The sequence below is a fragment of the Squalius cephalus genome (genome assembly GCF_949319135.1).
Source record: "Squalius cephalus genome assembly, chromosome: 6".
Classification (NCBI taxonomy): domain Eukaryota; kingdom Metazoa; phylum Chordata; class Actinopteri; order Cypriniformes; family Leuciscidae; genus Squalius; species Squalius cephalus.
Window position 1 is genome coordinate 9763711 of NC_137127.1, and position 20870 is coordinate 9784580.

Consider the following 20870-nt stretch of genomic DNA (forward strand, 5'->3'; position numbering starts at 1 on the left):
TGTAGATGCATTGCATAGATAAAGCTCCACATCACATCTTGATGTCCTTATAAGGACAGTGCTTTAATTTCACCTCTGGGTGGCATCAGTGAGTGAGCAAACAACAAAACGTGACCTCACTCCTGTCCTGGATGTCCTCATTTGCCCTTTCTCACGATTCAAATGATGTTATTAACCGACGTTGTGAAATTTGATGTAACTGGGTTTTTGAAGCGTCGCGCACACTTTGAAATCGATTATACTGTTCATTGAGTCAATAACCAGTAGTTTATTAGCAACATAAGCGCTACATTTATTCTGGTCTAAATGCATTACGTTCAATTGATATTAAAATAACGTCTGTGAATTATTTATAAAGTGCTTTCGGTTGTGAATACATAGAAAAGTATCAGGAAAATAAACATGGCTAAACGCTCAGTCGTCGATCGATAAAAATGCGGTTTTACATTAAAAACATAGTGACACACTGGATTGGCGGGTTTGGTTGAATAGTCTTGCGCCAGACTCCTGACTAAAGGCAGGATCCGTGTGTAGGCTACTGCGCATATAAGAAAACGAAACCAAAGAGGGTTTGTTTAGTTTCATTTCACAATACTGGACCGATGCGTTATGCCACCAGCGGTGAGTCCATTATATCAATACATCCTGTAAACATACAGAAACAGTATATGTTTCTTGTCGCGAGTAAGCACATTGTTGACTAACGTTGCCATCCATGTGGTCGACCTTTACTTAACTAGTCTCCAGAATTACATGCGTCGTTTCCTGCAGGGCACTCTATGCGCGAGCTGCTCTTTAAATAACAATTTATTATATTTTAGTTATTGATTGCATAGTCAGAAACCTTATAGCAAAACTTTTGAATGAGTTTCATATTACATACTTTGTATGCATATGGAGAAGATTATTTGGAATATCAGTGATAACATGAGTGCCACCCTGAAAGCATTTACTACAAATTTCCTACTGAACAATAATTTGTCTTGGTCTGTAAGATCTTTTGTTTATAACAAACCTGGAAAAATTGCGTCTATATTGCGTCTATTTTTATTTTATTTTTTACTGTAGCAATACACATGCTTTTAGCACTGCCAAACAAAGCCTCTGTTGTTAGACAACGTGGAGTGGCATCACAGACCTCCTGTGCTTTGTCATGTTGTAGCCTATATATCAGCACTCAATGCCATTGCATTTATTGTGGTGAATAAGGTTTGTCATGTAAACTAAAACAATACAAATCAAAAAATTTCTGTTTAATGAGTGATTTTTTTCCCCAGCTAATGGATGAGGATGGAGAGGGAGGACTGGTCGGGGGGCTTCCTGGTGGCCCAGGAGGCCAGTGCACTGGTGGACTTGCTCTGCAAACAGGACAGTGGTGTTCTGGATCGGATCTTTGCCTTAGTGGAACCTAAGACAATGGATCAGCTACGGTCGCTGACCAACAACAGAGACCTTGTCTCAGCCACTGTGGATTACTTCAAAACGGCAGAACATACCATATGTAGACGGTTTCTCATCATCATATATCAGTACTGTGAAAACATTCCCTTTCTTCTTGAAACTACACTGGTATCCGTAGCAGAATACAATACAATTGGTAAGTCATGTTTGTATTTTTTTTAATTGTACTGCAGGGTTTCCCATTCTCATACCATCAATTAATATTAAAGCATAATTTTGTTATTGATCATAATTAAATTTAACAACATATATCTTTTTATAATATATTTGTTCTATTATTTAATTTTAACACATTAAAAAAAAACTAAAAATGTTTTGAAGTGAAAGTGAAAGTGTCCTGTAGTTGTTAAAAGAAAGAAGCCGTCGTTTAAAATAGGAATGTTATTGAATTCTGAGATATAATTATTCATACAGTTTTTTTTCCCTATATTTTGAAGGAACAAACTTCAATCACACAAGTGAGAATGATAATTCTTCACCACCACGAAAAGTGAAACGTCCACGACTAGGTATGTTATACTCTTAGAGGGACACACCCATTTGAATTTTGACTCATTGTGAAATATATCTTGAATCGGCTTGAACAACCTTACAGTTAAATTTACTTCAACTTGTATGACATCAACTAATTGGCCATTCAACAAGAAGAAATCTCCCAGTGATTAATCTTGTAAATGATCAAAATAATAAAAAATAACATGCTAAACACATCACATTGAGCATTGACCTTGTTATTAATGTTCACATTGTGATCGACAGCATTATTATACAATCCCAAAGTATATGCACACTTAAACCACACTTTCAATGTATATCAAACCAAATGGAATTTATTTTAAAGAAATAGTCAAAACACACTTTTCAAAGATGTTTGTTAGATGCAAACATGGTTAAGAAAACCAAAATTATAAAAGAAAACATATTTCTTAGAAAATATCTACAGTAGCATGATTTTGAGGCTTTTGTAAGGTGGCCGAGAGAGCTCAATGCGCTGCAACTGAAGAAAACACCCAAATAGAAAAACACCCGCAAATTAAGAAAACATCTTCATCAGTTTCACAACACATGTGTGCTTCAAATACTCACAACACAACCAAATACAGAAATGCACTGCAAAAGTTCACAACCCAACCAAATACAGAAACGCACTGCAAATAGCACAGACTACTGAAATGTTTCCAGGGGACCCCAATAAGTGACGAACCTGGCTGGGACGTGCTTACAGCTCAAATCTACTTTATTTTTAATTTTATTTTTTAAAATTTTTTTCAAAACATACAGAGATGACATGTTTATGACATACAACTTTGTATACAATATACAAAATGTAATAACAATATGTTCAATCAATGTCATCAGAATACTTATGAGAAAAGAACAATGAGCTTCTAAACTAAATAAATAAAAAAGCATACAAATGCTGTCATGTTATTTTTAAATAAGTTTCATAAGAAACGTTAGGTAATGCATGGTCCAAAAATGAGATGGAAAGTTTTAAAGTTGAGACACTCACACACAGATATATAATGCATATTTTAAAAACTTTTTTTTTTGTATAAAATGTATATTTATTTGCATGTTAACAGCTATATATAAGATATTTCTGGTAATAACAGCTATTCAGCTGATGGACACAGTGCTGCGTTGTCATGGGACCATCCCAGGTGAAAATAATCAGGAAATTATGTTGTCTTTCTTTGGTCCCTTCATCAAGTCCGTTCCAAACGGCTACATAATAACTGTAAAGTGGCCTACTCACTCCAAAGTCCCCACTTCAAGGGCTCTGCCGCCTGCACTTCGAAGGGAGTAGGGCATAGGGATGCTCACGAGCAATAAGCATGTCCCAGCCGGGTTCGTCTCTTATTGGGGTCCACAGGAAACGTTTCCTTTGTGGTCTTGTGCTATTTGCAGTGCGTTTCTGTATTTGGTTGGGTTGTGAACTTTTGCAGCGCGTTTCTGTATTTGGTTGTGTTGTGAGTATTTGGAGTACACATGTGTTGTGAAACTGATTAAGATGTTTTCTTAATTTGCGGGTGTTTTTCTATTTGCATGTGTTTTCTTCAGTTGCAGCGCGTTGAGCTCTCTAGGCCACCGTATTTTTGTATGAATAGCAAATTACATTTCATGGTAAATTTGCAATGTTTTGATTTTCTTACATAGATCATGTAAAGACATACACAGATGCTCTTAAATCCATGATACTGCAAAAACATGAGACAGTGACACAGGCTGTGTTAAAGGACATCAATCTGGGTGACACATGGGTATATTTAAGACACAGGAACCCTCTTCGAGTGAAAGACAGGACCACCCAGCTTCAAGCGTCTCTGGACAGTCATGAAGGAGATGAGTCAGAGCATAAAGTGTCTGTTGAGTCTCTTCTGAAAACCACCAGCAGGGTTGTCGTGCTGCTAGGCCAGGCTGGATCTGGTAAGACCCTGCTGGTGCACTGCCTGGGCCGTAGCTGGGCTGAAGGCTCCTTCCCGTCTATCCACCTGCTGTTCCTGCTGGAGTTCCGGCAGCTCAATCTTATCTCACGAGATCTTTCCCTGAAAGATCTACTCTTTCTCTTCTATCCTGCTTGTGAGGATGATGAGGAAAGCGAAGCGGTGTTTGAATTCATCCTCTCCAACCCTGAGAAGGTCTGCTTCATATTCGATGGATATGATGAGTTTCGTGCCAAGCTTACAACTCCTAGAAAACTTGAGAGCTTCATTGACCCAAACAAACCTCTGACAATGACAGATCTCCTCTCTGGACTGTGCAATCGTAAAATCCTTCCAGATTGCACAGTTTTTGTCACTTGTAGACCACGAGATGTGACAGACATGTTTGCGAGCCCTGGTTTCATAACCTGTGAGCTTCAGGGGTTTGACCGATTGGGTGTGAAGGAATACGCCGAGCAGTACTTTCATGAAAAAGGAGATGAATTCAAAAAGAAGGCTGTAAACTTGTTAATGGACAGCCGTCACCTCTTGTCAATGTCGCATGTACCTGGACTCTGTCATATCTGCTGTGTGTGTGTGGATCATCTGTTCTCCTCCAGTGATGGATCTCATGCTGATCTACAGCTTCCAACATCCTTAACTCAAATCTACATGCAAATCTTGTTGGCGTCCCTCAGACGCTTCAGTGGAGGTGGGGTGTCTGGTAAACCTCTTCAGAGGTACAGAACTAAAATTGTTGACATGAGCCAGTTGGCCCTCAAAGGACTGGAGGGAAGCACCATAGTCTTCATGGACAAAGAAGTGCCTCCAGAACTCCAGGATTTTGGCATCAAAAGCGGGATACTGTCTCGTGTCAAGCTGACGTGTGAGGATGGATCGTCAGGATATGGTTTCACCTTCATGCACCTTACAATGCTGGAGTTTCTCGCTGCTCTCTACCTCATGACCAGTCAGAACATAACAGAGGGTCAGCTTAAGAAGAAGCTTAACTTGAAAACCCGCTGGACCACCAAGACTGACCCAAAGTCTGTCTTTACAGACTCTCTCCATCTTTACGTATGTGGGCTTGCTGCAGAGGTCTGCACCTCCAGTTTGGTCCAGCTTCAAGTGGCCGAGGTAGCCAAGGCTTGGGTACAAAGGCGCCAAGCTGTCGTCCGTGATGTTTTGCGGGGTTTCGCTGCAAGTACCAGTCAAACAGGCCCTAAAATTGTGGAGCTGTGCCGATGCGTCCGTGAAACACAAGATTCTAAGCTGGCAAAAGCTGTTGGTTCGAGACCGCAGTTTGAACTGAGAAATATCAGACTCAACGCAGTTGACATGGATTCTTTAGCATTTGTAACAGCAGCTGCTGATCAGAATGTATGTCTGGACTTTGGTGGCTGTTCAATTGACTTGGATTGTTTGGAAATCCTCCCTAGTTTCAAGAATGTGGATCGTCTCATGTGAGTTTTCATAAAATCCTCCTTTATGAACAAATTATTTATGTGTAGTAAATTGGAGCCCATATGGCATCTTTAAATATTGATGCATGAAATAGTGGTACCATATTGGTTATCAGCTGATAATTGGTTGTTATTTTATCTGTATCAGTTGATATTAGATATATAATAAATTGGATATTTAATAAACTACAGAAATTCCCCATATTTTACATTTAGACTACCTTTGCTGTCATCTAATGCTCACTTAAGTTAATATTTAAAAACACTAATAATTTAACAAATGTTAAATGTAATTTTTACCAAATGTTTTTTCATACTGTACATTATAATGTTGTGATGTCTAAATTCACATTCATTTTAGTCATTTTAGTTAAATGTTTTTAATTAATTTAGACATAATATTATAGATTTTCTAATATCAGAATTTTCTTTTAGTTATCTATAACATCAAAATAATTACCAGCTTATAGTTTTCTGCCATAATTTTAAGAATAGCACATGATATTGGTTCAGGTTGTAGTTTTTATTCTGAAACTGGTCATATTGATATATTAAACTTTCAAATATATTTCATTCAAGTTTCCGTAGCCGGAAATACGATGACAGGTTTGCAGAGGCTTTGTGTGGTATCCTGTCGAAACTCCAGGCCTTGCGGCGATTAGAGTAAGTTTTTGATTCAACCAGTGTCTGCTGTGACCTTTATGCATTTTGTCATACTATTTCCTTGCAGTGTGTTTTGCATTGGTTTGTGTTTTCCCTCTGATTTACAGTTTTATCAGTGGAGGCCTCACTGATGTTGGAGCTGCAAAACTTGCCAGAGCTTTGGAGGACTGTCCCCACATCACACACCTGGAGTAATACCATTTGCTATGCCATGGGCTTCATAGATTTAAATTTAAAGCAATATAGTGACTTGGCCTGACATGTTTGTGTTCAAATATATTTATGATATACATAAGTTTTCAACTTATTTCTGAAATTGGAATGGACAAAAAGTTTACAGTAGGTCTTGATGATCTGTCATGAACATCTGTCTTGTGTCAAACAGTGTGTTATGTTTATCTGACAGTGTCAGCGATAACTCCTTGAAAGATGAAGGTATAAGAGTGATTGCGGAAACACTATCCAGACTGCCCAACATCTGCTCTGTTTTGTAAGTAGTGTGTTTTCATTTCAAAAGCCTGATTTAGATATTCACGACAGTATTACTTATATTACGTCTGGTACATTATTACACTTTTACTCAGGATGGGGAAAAACACCATCTCCACAGATGGAGTGCTCACACTAATTGAGAGGATGGCTGCATGCACCTCGATTCAGGAAGTCCATGTTGAGTAAGTTGTTTTGTTGGCCTGTCTTATACATTTATAATGAAAATGGCAAATGAGAAACATTTTCTACACAATTTGGATTAGGGGCTCTCAACTGGTTTTGCTTAGGGGCCAGTGTTTTACAGTACATAAAGTTGTGTCCCATAAATATTATGTCCTTAAAATCTTAATATTAATGTACTTTAAAGTAAAACGCATATTAATCTCGCCATGTTTTGAACTGTATTTATTGTAGTCTTGGCCTTATTTTATTTTACCCTGTGTAGTTTTGTTCAGTTTTTGAAGATAAGGGCACTTCACTTGATCTATCCAATTGGGTCCATTTCATTGTCATGGGATGTTTTATTCTCTCTTATTGTATACAGGGGGAATAAAGAGATCAGCCTTTCCTTCTCACAAAGCTCTGACACAATATGGTGAGTGCTGATTGACCAGATGACAGGTCTCTAAATACGTGTTTGAAGGGATTTTATTTGAAGGGTGGGTAATACCCCAGAATACCCCCGTGTATTTTATATTTCATATTTCCTGTTTGGCACATCTTTTGTGGTTACTTTGTCTGTGCAATATGCACTTGGCTAGTTATTGCAGTGCAATGCACTATGGCCGGAAAGTGATAACGTTTGATAGGTGGTAGATGTTGTGCATCTTTTTTTTTTTATTTGAGGGCAAGTCTATAGCTATTTCTCAAAGTCGTTGCTGAACATTGTTGATATTTGAAATCAACCCAAACAAACACATTGCTCTATACATTGCTTTGCCGCCAAAACTCACCCTCCAATCCTAACCGCCCTGCTCCGAGTCGGTCTCGAACCCCGATTGCTGGCATGGTGCACTAAGAAGGACGCTAAACAGTATACACCACATTCTCTAACAGTCATCAGCCTGCATAACTCTAACTAGCTGCCTCCGTGCAAGAGTGGATTTTCAGCCATCTCTCTTTCAACAGTATTTCTTCAAATCTCCCTCTTGCTCGTTCTCTCTCCTCCACCGTCTCTCTCCTAATGCTGATTGACTACACGTTTGTTGTTGTGTCTGGTTGTGTCGGTCCGACCAACTTTCAAACAGCCTTTTTAAAATATCACTTACCCCACTCTTAAAGTGCAGTCTGTAGGTCACTGAAGGCATTCAATAACTCAATAAAAATGCATTTTTCTCACTTTTTCTTTCTTAGTGAAAACACAGACTTGAATAACACGGAAGAGACAAAGAATGTAAGGTAAGTGCTGATTCCTTTAAAAATCATATTCCTTCAGATAAAGGACAACAAATTAATCCTTAGTTACAAAGTCTAGATTTTAAACTTAACACTGAACTTTAGACTTAATGAGTTTAGACTTTATGGCTTCATTATATCATATAGAAGGAGCTGTGCTTTCATCTTGCTTTGTTTAATAATGTGGCGTGTGTCTATAAAGTCCAAGTGTTCATCACTTGGCAGCATTTCAGGAGAATTAGAGGACAGAGTCAGATAGTTTGTGGAAGAGTATAGGCTTGACAGAAGTTATGCAATTTCAGGACAATCATATTGAAGACAGCAAACAAAAATGACAAATTTGATGCAAAATACTCATGAGAAACTGACTTGTTATATGTATTTATTTATCAAAAAAATATTTTAATCAGGAATAAAAAGTGAAAGGCCATTCACAGTATGTATTGATGATCATCTGCAATTTGATGTGCAAAGTTTTCTTTATGATTTCTCCAACTCTCTCTTACAAGGTCACAGACATACGTTTGTGGCATTGTTTTATTTTAAGGGTCACGGCAGGGTTATTATGCTGTTGTCCATTCATGTCTTTTAGTTATTATTTTTTATTTAACCTTTATTTAACCAGGAAAATTCTCATTAAGATTAATATTCTCTTTCACAAGAGAGTCTTGGCTCAGATCTTGTTCTCTACTCTCGACTCCACCAAATAAGGCTTTATAAAAGGCTAATAAGTCTTGGCAGCACCTGAAATGGGTCACACCATTAACATTAGTACCTGAGAAGTTAAAGTAAATACGCCATAAAAACCCTGCTCATTAAACAACACCCATTTATTGCATGGAAGGGGCAAGAACATAACGTAAGAGATTTAAATTCATGTGCACAGATTAAAGGTCCCGTTCTTCGTGATCCCATGTTTCAAACTTTAGTTAGTGTGTAATGTTGTTGTTAGAGTATAAATAATATCTGTAAAATTATAAAGCTCAAAGTTCAATGCCAAGCGAGATATTTTATTTAACAGAAGTCGCCTACAGTGAACGGCCGGATTGGACTACATCCCTCTACTTCCTTCTTTAATGACGTCACTAGAACCGTTTTTTGACTAACCTCCGCCCACAGGAATACACAAAAAAGGGGGCGTGGTCTTGTTACGCTCCCACGGAGAAGAGGAAGAGTTGCGTTTGTAGAGTGTGTTTGTCGCCATGTTGTCGAGACGCTGTTATTTTCATCCCGGAGTCCAATCACCTTTGTTTGGCCTTCCCAACGGGCAACGTGCGCTAAGCTGCTGTCGAATCACAACACAGGAACCGCTGGCACAATCAGAACTCGTTACGTATTTCTGAAGGAGGGACTTCATAGAACAAGGAAGTTATCAGCCCGTTTTTAGGACAGTGAAAACAGTGGTATACAGATAAGTAAATTGTGTGTAAAATACTGTGTTTTTTTACATGCGAAACATGAACACATGTTATATTGCACACTGTAAACACAATCAAAGCTTCAAAAACACACGAAAAACGGGACCTTTAATTGAATTATAAAGTTTAACCACTTCTCTTGGACGTAATGCTGTTACACTGAATGTACAAAGCAAACTGTTTGCTGAAATAGGAATGTGCAGTTTATCTGTCAATAAGATGCACCTGAAATGTTTGTTACTATAGCAACAGTAGGGTCACAGAGCGTTTTAATTTTTAATATTAAAATCTTAAGACCGGGTACTGCTTATGTCCCCACCAATGACAAAATCAAACCTACACCCTTGAGAAAGTGTACCACAATTTCTGCTGTGTCACTACCACTGTTTCAGTGGGTTTATATTTTCCAAACCAAACAACATGTTTCTTGTAATTGTTTCTTTATAGGTTTAAACAGTGTAACATCACTGTTTCACATGTAGCCAGTCTGTGTAATAAACTCAAGGGCTTCTCCTTCATAACCCTTTTAGAGTAAGTATTAAAATTCACTATAAATCCCACCTTTTAAACTTCAGTGTACCTCATATCGGCTTGAGTTCATACACCCACAATTCTTCTTGTAAGTACAGTGCTGATGTTACATGTTTTCTTCATTTTTCAGTTTGTCGCATAACTCGCTGGGTAACAAGGGTCTAAAGAAGATTCTGGACCTTCTGCCTAAACTAGGAACAATTCAGGAGATCAAGTAGGCCTATGTTTTTATCTGCAGCTTCCTTTGGTTTTGACAGTTCCAGTGAGACACTTCTCCATTTACCGTACTGCCAGTGCATTTTTGTTTTCAAAAGAGTATATATTTTGTTTCTGAACACACACAGTGTCAGTGAAAATGGTGTTGATATGGACGGGGTGGTGATGCTTGCTTCTGCCCTCTGTAACCAGAAGAACCTGAGGAGAGTGAATGCAAGGTCAAGACCAGCATTGAGTTTTTGGTCATTTTTCTGCCTGTCTGAATGGCTGTTAAAATGCTAACACTGTGCTTTTTTCTCTTCCACCAGTGGAAATGAAAACAAAAAGTTGGTTCTTTGGTTTGACACTAGCAGAAGGTACGGAAACAGATGTGGCTGCTGACATTTTTGCTTAATATGTAAATTAATGTTGGCGTAGTATAACCAATGTGCTTTATTAATGCAGACATGCTTCAGGACAGCTGACCCCAAGTGAAAATGGGATACAAGTGCATAAAAAACTCAGGTAAATCTCTCAGTTTTGTTATATACATTAATTTAGCGATAATCAGTTAATTTATGTGTTTTTTGTCTTTCCAGTTTGACCCATTGTGACATCCAACCTGCCTACATGGCCAAGCTGTGTAAGCAGCTGGTTAAATGTGAAAACCTTTTGGAGATTGAGTGAGTAGCTCTAATGTCTGCTAATCTATAGTGTAGACAAAAGACTTTTAAATGGATCACCTACATTCTGCTTTTCCACATTTTATATTTGTGTTACAGGTTCTCCCATCTAAAAGTATCAAATGAGTCCATTGAGAAGTTAATGTTGATCCTTCCTGAAATGTCTTCTCTTCATCTACTGAAGTAAGTGGCCATAACAGTCTGGTTCCTGTAGCACAGCTGTATTTGACTTTATTCATCTAAGATTACTTTATTTTCCAGCTTAAGTCATGTTGACCTGTCTACAAATGGGGCTTTGTTATTGGTCAGATCTCTTGCTGACTGCCAGCGTGTCACGGCTGTAGAACTAAGGTGTCTTATTTATGTTCATTTTTTCAGATATTAAAGTAGGGATTACCTTTCTTAAAACATGCTTTTAAAAACACTAATATTGATTATTTGAATATCTAAAGTTGGTTTTAACATGATTCTTAGACACCGGGCAGAAGCATTCATCAAATTTGTTCCTGAAAAAGCAGAGGCAGCAATTTGCAAGTAAGTAATGTCAGCTCTCCATTGATACAGTGGCCATGTGATTATGACAAAAATGATACTTTTCAGTTATTTAGAGTTAAATCAGGATGGTCACTTCTTAGCAGCGTGACGCGCCCTTTAAAATTACTGAAGCTCTCAAACACTTCAGTTCAGCGCATGTACTGAGTTCTGCCTTCTTGTGAAAACTCTATGAAGTGGTTTATACTTACTGTATAAATAATTGATTCACCTTGCTGGCTATAATGAGAGCATTCGTTAGAGTTCAGAACTCAGTCAGTGATCTCACGCTATCAGAACTCGCATTTGAGTGGTATTGAGCGGATTTCCTCTGTGCCAGTGTGTAATTTAAAGGACTTTAGAAATAATTTAAAAAAAATTAACTATAATAGTATATAAATAATATTAAAATAACACTGCTTTTGATGCAATACATCTTGAACTGAATGCTGTTATGCTGAATCACTATAATAGATTTTGCACCTTTGGAAACAGGAGGTTTTGACTCTTTCTCTGATGTTTACAGGCTCACAGAGTATAAACTGAGCAAAACCAATGTCGAGAAGCTCTCAAGGATACTGGAGAACTGTCCTCGCCTGTCTGAACTAGTGTAAGTATTCCTCTGTTCTTTTACCACTGTTTTCTCATCCTATTAGAAGTCGGTACATTTTACTGTTGTGCAAACTAATTTTTATTTCTTTCCCCATTGTAGCTTGTCTCATAACCTTCTCCGAGATGAAGGGGTGAAATGTTTTGTTGATTATTTGCCCAAACTAAAGATCTCAAGCTCAGTGAGGTAAGAGTTTAGTCACAGCCTGTCTTCACTAACATTTGTTGCTTGTAATTGACATTATGGGTTAATTTACCACATGAAGTTTACTTATTGCACTCCCACACAGCATCAGTGGCAACCGAATGACTCAAGTAGGTGCGCTGGATCTGGTCAACTCAATGAATACCTGTGAAAAAGTTGTTGCTGTTGAAGTCAGGTAATGGCTAATGCACTAACATTGCCATTTGGTGCTCACTTTTCATTGACATGAACAATGATTGGTTTACAGAAAAGTTTTTTTTCTTTTCAGTTATTCTCAGAGGTTTTTTAGCTACTGTATATGCTTTTCTCTTCTTTAGTCTTGGAGTGGAAGATCAGTCTTTGATTCATTTTGTGCACGAACATGTCAACGGCAAGACTCTTAGGTAATTTCCCAAAATGCATGTGAGGCATCACAATCGAAAGACAATCAAATAGTCACGAGAATAGTAGGTTTATTCAAGTCAAAAGTGAAAGTGGTTTGGTGTTTAGCTTCCTCTTACAGTTGTCTTGGCACACAGGCTAAGAGAGTGCAGTTTTGATGTCATACACTTGGAGAAGCTTGTGGAAATCCTGAAAGGATGCCCTAGGCTACTTACATTAGAGTGAGTATTTGACCACAGTTACATTACAAGTGTTTTGTGCACACTTCATAACTTCTAAAACTCATAAGGGTGAATTGAGTAGGGTAGGGTTGATTGGGACAAGTTTTCCAAGTCACCTCAATGGCAAAAAGTCACCCTGAAGTCACCCCTTTCTTTATTGTCCTCTCAGAGAAATGCTTTACCTTATAGAAACATTGGTGTTAAAATGTATATTGTTCCTCTTTTTCTTTAGATTGTCTTCTAATTCACTGCAGAGTCAAGGCTTTTTACTGGACAGCCTGGCTGAGCTCTCCACAATCCATACTGTGAAGTAAGGTTTTAACAAGAATTGATCTCACAGATAAATGATGACATATCGCTTTCGACAGTTGCATGGATTTTTGGATAATTTGGATAGTTGGCATATTAATATAGGTTTTTAATGCACATTTTTCTACTCCTTTCAGATTAAGAAATAATGGCCTGGTTTCTGAGCAAATAGAGTATTTTGTCAAACAGTTCAGTAGATGTCACCAACACAGAGACATCAGGTAAGAACAGAACAAAACATCTGTTTATTTAAGGGTGTTTCATGATTTGAGATGTGATGGAAATTTTGGTGGATGTGGGGGGAAAAAAGTCTGAATTTTCTTGTGATACATGTATATATTAAGAGTTTATTTTCCAAAAGTGCCCTAAGAAACAACAAAATTAGTTTATTTCTGTGATTAGTTGCTATTTTTCTATAGCAGATACAATGTGAGGATAATGATGTGTTTGGGATGTTATCATTAGGATTGAAGAGCCGTGGCTGACAGGAAATGCTGTTATCAGTCTCATTGCCAAATGTCTGAATCTGCAGCCAAACATCAGGGAAATCAGGTGCGGTCCTGAAGCCGTCAACTACAAGCCACACACACACAGACACACACATCATTACAGAGTGGTTTCCTGTGTGGTGACGTGACCCTCATTTCATCCTAAATTAGACCCCACTCGCACACTCATGTTGAATGGCACAGCAAATTTTAATTTACATATATCCATTTGCAAATGATACTTACTTACTAATGTATTATATGATTATGTAAAAAGTATAGCACTAAATATTGCTTATGAATCATCCCAAAGAGATTAAAAAACATCTTTTACCCAACATATGCAGGGTCAACCGTGCTTCCATAAACATGATTACAGAGGCCAATTCCAGTCCCAGCCCCACTTCTATGTAAGCTTCATAACTCACTATAATTTTTATGTTCATAGAGTGTGGAGTGCTGTAAATATTGTCTAAAAATGGTTTATAATGTTATATATGCAAAGTTAATTTGGCCCGTTTTTTCTGACAGAGTTAATCCTGAAAATCCTGCTCTGCAGTCCATCAGGTTTGTTGGCTTTTTGTTTGCTTGTAATGTTGTTGGATGTTTTATGCTTTTCTTTAATTGCATTTTAATATGATATTCTGTGCATTTGATGTACAACAACACTTTTGTCACATTCTTTAGCTTTGATGGCTGTGACATAGAAGGACAGCATCTCACTCCTCTGACACTTCCCATCCAGAAATGTCTTGCCTTGCAGGATTTAAAGTAAGTCGATGAGAGTTTATGCTGATTTTGGTGTATTAGATGTCTTTTTTCTTAGTTTGAATCCTGCTCACTTCATTTTGTGTCCAGGTTTTCTCAGCTGAAAGTGGACCGAAAAGGCGCAGAGTTTTTTTCTGCAGTCATTCCGTCCTTACTGAATCTCAGGAACCTCACGTAAGTGTTTCATAATTAAGTACAATAAACAGATAGTCATCTTTATTTTATATATATGGGTGTTTTTATTAAACATTTAGATACTTTTTATAGAATGTCTAACAGTGGATATATACATGCATCACAGGACATGTTTTTGTTGCTGGGGCTATTCTTTAGCATCTGTATATCCTAAATACACACAATTAAATAATTTTTATATTTGCATAATTTGACTAAATTAAAGCTATTTAAAAAAGATTTTGCTCAGAAATAATATTTTACTTGATTTCTCTTTATTTCTTCATCATCATGTGTCTCATATTTCTTTCTCAATCTCGTCAAGTAAACAAGTGCACTAACTTCTGAGAAAAATGTATTAGTCATGTAATCCCCCAGTTCTTGATGTAATCATGTCATGTGCTTCTCTTGCTCAATGTGTGATGTTTTCACTGGTTTATTCATGTCCAAGTTCAGGAACATGTTCAGGTCCATGTTTAAGTCTATGTTCACATTTCTTTTCTAGTCATGTTTTTAGTTAAGTTTTTAAGCCTATGTTTTGTATTTTGTTACCAATAAACTGCACCTCTTAGTTTCAACTTGCCTCCAGTGGATATATGTTACCGAAAGCTAGATGGAACATGAGGGGTAGACTAAATACATATGGACTAATCGCGTAACAATGAATGAATACATGGAAGTAATCAAAAAATGAGCCAGTGACTAAACAGAAACACATGAGTAGAATAAACCAAAAGGTGTGTTCAACTTGAAGCGGTGCTGCGCAGACCGATTGGTGTATGACATCAAAGTACAGCGAGAGCGATTACAGAGCAGAAGGCTTTGTATGCTCTCGAATCGCTCTTGCGATACATTGATGTCATACACCAATCGGTCTGCGCAGTGCCGCTTCAAGTTGAACACTTCTAATGAAAACATAACACATAGAGCAAGAGAAGCACATGACATAAGGAACGGGGGAATTAATAACAAAAGACAATACAAAATGAAAGACATGAGATTCCCAAAACCAACTTGAAAATCTCAAGAAATGAGATTCCCAAAACCAAACGTGATGCACTATGGCCTGGTTTCACAGACTAGGCTTAGATTAAGCCAGGGCTTGGCCTTAGTTAAATTAGGACATTTAAGTAGCTTTTATAAACATGCCTTAGAAGAAGAAAAATCATTACTGGTGTGCATCTTGAGACGAAACAATGGCACTGACATATTTTAAGATGTGTCTGTACAAGTTGCTTTTTTAGATCAAACATGCATTTTAGTCTGGGACTAGGCTTAAGCCTTGTCTGTGAAACCGGGCATATAAATGTTAAAATAATTTTGAATTCATTTATTCTTTGTTTAGATGGTCATGCTTTAAAACATTTTATGTAATTTTACATAAAATAAGACAAAAATCTACTTAAAAATGTTGAAGAAACACCCTTGTGTACTTTATTTGTAAAACTCTTGGTGTTATTATAAGTATTGTATACTTTACAGTCTTGATTTGAAAGCAGCAGCTGAGGATGATGTGGAAACTCTTGCTGAAGCATTACCAAAAACTCAAGTGTTTGAGAGTCTGAGGTTTGTTGCCTTTCTTATTAGTCTTATTCAAGTAAAGTTTAACCTTGCACATGGGAAAAATGGTCTTTACAGGGAAAAGTATGTGTAATTTCATTATGTGAGCTTATTTACCTTTTCCTTCCTGTATGTCTTTTAGTTTGTCCCAGCTTGTTTTAGGTGACCGTGGAGCTGAGATATTAGGGAGAGCTCTTCAAAGTGTGCCAAATCTGAAATCATTTAAGTAAGTGTCTGATTTTCTTCATTATTTCTCATCGCAACAGCGTGCAACATTGCTGATTGGCTGATATGTTTTTGTCCAGTCTGTCCCAGTGCTCCGGCTGGACACCAGCTCGAGGGCGTGACCTGGTCAAAGGACTGGTCAAGTGCGTCTCACTGGCAGAGATACGGTAATACATGTTGTAGTGTCCACTTTTCAAACACCACACTCTGTAATACATTCACTGTCATTGACAGGTTATACCATATTTAATACTTTGTTTTCAATTATAGACTGGACTCTTTGGTACTTGATGAGGAGGGTATAACCATCTTAGCGCAAGGCTTCAGCCATTTGGACTCCCTTCGAAGGCTCAGGTAAGGCTTGTAGTGTTCATTGAATATTTAGCAAACACTCAATAAGCAGGTATACTCTCCCAGAAACCCATCTTTTTATTTAATGTCTAATCTGGTTGTTTGCTCTCCTTAGCTTGAACAACATTAGAGTAGTGACATCAGAGACGTTTGTGAATGGCACTGGCATACTCTGTCTACTTGCCTCTTTTAAGGGGTTTAGACAGATGGAAGAGATTGAGTAAGTATTGTGGTCCATAAAAGCACATGCACACAAATGCTAACAGCATTTGCTAATATGTCAATTTTTTCAATGCTATTTACAGGTTGGAAAGTTGGCGAATGGGAGATGGTGGTACTTATGAGCTTGTGAAATACATTCCTTCATGGACCCAACTACTAAAGCTGAGGTATGGCAACTGCATTGAGTATGAGATTCAGATTATTCCTCAGCTGAGAGAACAATTTATAAAGCTTTTGATAGAGCGCCCTCTAGTGGACACAATTCTATATGGTGGAAATATACTCTAACTTGTGTTTATTTAAAATGTACACTACTGTTTAAAAGTTTCTGGTCAGTAAGTTTTTATATATATATATATATATATATATATATATATATATATATATATATATATATATATATATATATAAAGAAATTAATACTTTTATTCAGCAGGGTTGCATTAAATGGATCAGATTTTTACAAAAAAATATTTAAAATAAATGCTGTTCTTTTGAACTTTCTATTCATCAAAGAATCCTGAACAAAATGTATTATGGTTTGCACAAAAATATTAAGCAGCACAACTGTTTTCAACATTGATAATAATAAGAAGAAATGGTTCTTATTATCAAATCAGTATGTAGAAATGATTTTGAATGATCATGTGACACTGAAGACTGGAGTAATGATGCTGAAAATTCAGCTTTGCATCACAGGAATAAATTACATTTTAAAAGGTATTGACATACAAAACAGTTATTTTAAATTGTAATGATATTTCACAATATTACTTTTTACTAGTTTACAAACTGTTTTTTACTGTGTTTTTGATCAATGAGCATGAGAGACTTCTTTCAAAACCATTAAAAAAACCATACTGACCCCAAACATTTGAACGGTAGTGTTATTGTCTAGAGTTGTTATTAAGTAACATTGCATCATTATTAATGTTCCTCGAAACTTTATAGTTTTTTACTGATTACATTTTTGCAGTCTTTCAGACAACATTATAAGTGACCAGGCTGGAGAGAAGCTACTGACGGCTCTATCCCATTGCAGAGCTCTTCAGAAACTACAGTAAAACATTTACTTAATTTAATTAATGTGTGATATTGCTTGCAAAATCAGTAGCTGACCATTCTTCATTATTTTGTTTTCACAGGCTGTCCAAAAACAAGCTTGGTCAGGCCAGTGCTGCTAAACTATCTCAAGTCCTTCCGTTACTGCATCAGCTTTCAGAACTCAAGTAAGTCATCCATTTTGTGGTCTACATAGTAAATAATGACAGAATTTTTGTTTTAGATTAAACTGTTGCTTTAAAAAGATGTCAGCGATGGTGATTATTTTTATTTTTTTTAGTTTGTCAGAGAATCAGTTTGACCCACAAGGATCCAAGGTTCTTTGTGAAGGTCTCATAAGCATGAAGGCACTGAAAATACTACAGTAAGACACTAAATACTTTACAGAGCCACATATATGATTGAATTTGTTACATCACACACTACTGTTCAAAAGTTCTTTAAATAATTGACTTTTTTTTTTTTTTGATCAAAAGTGACAGTAAAGAAATGTACAATGTTACAAAGGATTTATATTTCAAATAAATGCTGTTCTTTTCTGTTAATCAAAACTTCTGTTAATCAAAGAATTTAAAAAAAGGTATCATGGTTTCCACAAAAATATTAAGCAGATTTCAACACTGATAATAATAAGAAATGTTTCTTGAGCAGAGAATGATTTCTGAAAGATCATGTGACACTGAAGACTGGAGAAATTTTGGCTATGCATCACATGAACAAATTACATTTTACGATTACATAAAATATATTAAAATAGAAAACAGTTATTTTAGTTTGTAAAAATATTTCATTTTAACGTTTCACTGTATTTTTATTTAAATAAATGCATCCTTGGTTAGTATGAGAGACTTGTTTCAAAAACATTACAACATTATACCGACCCTAAACTTTTGAACGGTATATAACCTGATTTGGTTATTGTATACTGCTGCATGCTGTAAACCAGTGTAACTACTTGTCTCTCAGTTTGACTTCATTTGGGAGTTCAGATCTGGTTGATGTGGCATCATCCCTCAAACACTGTCCATCCATTGAAGATGTCAGGTGAGATCAGATATTTCAAACTTCTTTAAATGCTGTAGTTTGACTCATAAATGCATGATTCTGGTCCCTGTGTGTTGTTTAAAACTGCCCTTAGTTTATAAAATCATTGTCTTTTTCAGCTTGTCGTGGAATGGATGTGGTGACAATCTTGCATCGACACTGGCTAAGATTCTGCCCATGTGTACAAAGCTGAAAAGACTTGAGTAAGTTACTTGGTGCTTGCAGTGAAACCTTTTTGGCTGATTACATGTTGGATTTACAGTATGCTGATGTTATTAAAAACTAATAATTGCAGCCTGGAGGCCAATAAAATAACCACGACTGGAGCCACAGCGATAGCCAAATGCCTCCCATCATGCCCCTCCATTGAAGTAATAAGGTATGACTAGCATATACACTCTTGATCGGACAATTCTAGCTTGCGTGATTAACGAGAATCAACTAGTAGAACTGATTGACATGCACATAAAAAGCTGAGCTTCTCTATGTTTGTCACTTTATACAGACTCTGGAGGAATCCGATTATCAAAGAGGATGAGAATCTAAAAGATCAGAGGCTGAACTTTTCATCAGTTTAATCTCTTGTGTTCTTTTTTCTCTTTCCTTTTTTCATATTGTAAATACAATTGGTGTAGTGCTATTAGTAGTTTTAACTTAAAATTATTTAATCGGGGAACACATTACCTCATTAGAGCAATTCATTACACCATTACAATAGCGCACATCTCAGCTGTTCAGGGACTGGAATCTTTTAATGCCCATCTAATGCAAACAATAGGCTCTGATCAGTAAAGAAAAAGTGCAGGTGACATGCTGTGCCCAAAAAACAAAACAAAAAAAAAAGCACAATTAACTTATATTTAGAAGAGATGCAAATTTTCAATGGCTTTTCTAAATTGCAACAATTAGAAATGTGACTAATTAGCCAGTCATAGCACAATGAAGTAGCACAATAAGTTCAGCACAGTCATGCTTTTTGCTGATAGACCGAACTAAGGTATCTTGAAGCTCAGAGCCTGTCCTCCATTAGGGGCATTCATGCACTGATCCACCCTGAACTCCACCATGTTGTGTTCTCCTTTAAATTACGTATTTATGTCTGGATTTTACTTGGATCTGTTCAGCTTTTATCTATTGAAATATTTCTTGTTATTAGTAAAGTGCTTTACTGAACTTGTAAAGCTGAAGTCCATCCTGTCTAGTACCTGCACTGAACAATTATTGATCCTATTCATGTGTTGTTGTTTTTTATTATCATGTGTACTGAAATTATAAATAAAGGTTATTCTTCATAAAATTCATATTTTGGACAATAGCTTTTCTGTTATTTAATCAGATCTCAAAATAGAATGTAGATAATAGAGTGTCTTCGAGTATTATTATTGTTATAGGAGTATAATATATTACAAAATGGCAGGACGGTTGCAGGTAATCTTATATATAAGAGAAAATATTAAAAAAATTGCACAATAAATACTACATTCCTGCAATATCAGAGGAATCAGGACCGCAGTTCTAGGACCATAGTTTTTTTGTGACAGCGCCACTAGCCAATTCTACACCAACAGAGGAGACATGATTCACACTTCAAACAAACAAATGCAAAGACTAGACCCACTGGAATTAATTAATTTTGTATGATCTTTCTAGCTTATATTTAAACATAAGAGCAAGTGTGGCCATTTTAAAATTGACTGTGCCAGGCTCTCATTGTCAGTGCAAAAACAGTCCATTGTGCTGTTGGATGTTGTAAACTGTATTCAAATTATTTTAATTCATTAACATACTAATAAACACTGGTTTGTTGAGGAATTGTTTTAACATTTACTGCACTTTTTAAGTGCGTCACACATCAGATGTGAAGCGCCACGCTGCGGCTAATGAATTGTAGTCTCGTACATGCACAGAAAATAGTCTTTCTTTCCAAGAAAACTGAATTTAAAAACAGAATATAGTTCATATATAGAAACAAATTAGGTTAAATATTTCAAGA

At 36.6% G+C, this 20870-nt stretch overlaps 1 protein-coding gene across 1 annotated transcript; it reads left to right on the plus strand.

Moving 5' to 3' along the window:
* The first annotated feature begins 506 nt into the window (after positions 1–506).
* On the plus strand, positions 507–20179 carry nlrc5 (NLR family, CARD domain containing 5). Its single transcript, XM_079874526.1, has 44 exons — positions 507–621; positions 1278–1597; positions 1899–1970; positions 3622–5350; positions 5930–6013; positions 6121–6204; positions 6420–6503; positions 6598–6687; positions 7050–7100; positions 7859–7903; positions 9766–9849; positions 9980–10063; positions 10194–10283; positions 10374–10421; positions 10510–10569; positions 10644–10727; positions 10827–10910; positions 10989–11078; positions 11202–11261; positions 11785–11868; positions 11971–12054; positions 12158–12247; positions 12390–12455; positions 12591–12674; positions 12907–12984; positions 13121–13204; positions 13449–13535; positions 13819–13881; positions 14003–14038; positions 14159–14242; positions 14330–14413; positions 15896–15979; positions 16116–16199; positions 16279–16365; positions 16469–16552; positions 16665–16769; positions 16855–16938; positions 17748–17831; positions 17917–18000; positions 18114–18197; positions 18800–18877; positions 18997–19080; positions 19173–19256; positions 19383–20179. Exons 2-44 carry the CDS (start codon positions 1285–1287, stop codon positions 19453–19455), a joined length of 5259 nt encoding a protein of 1752 aa, XP_079730652.1. The 5' UTR covers positions 507–621; positions 1278–1284; the 3' UTR covers positions 19456–20179.
* The last annotated feature ends 691 nt before the right edge of the window (positions 20180–20870 follow it).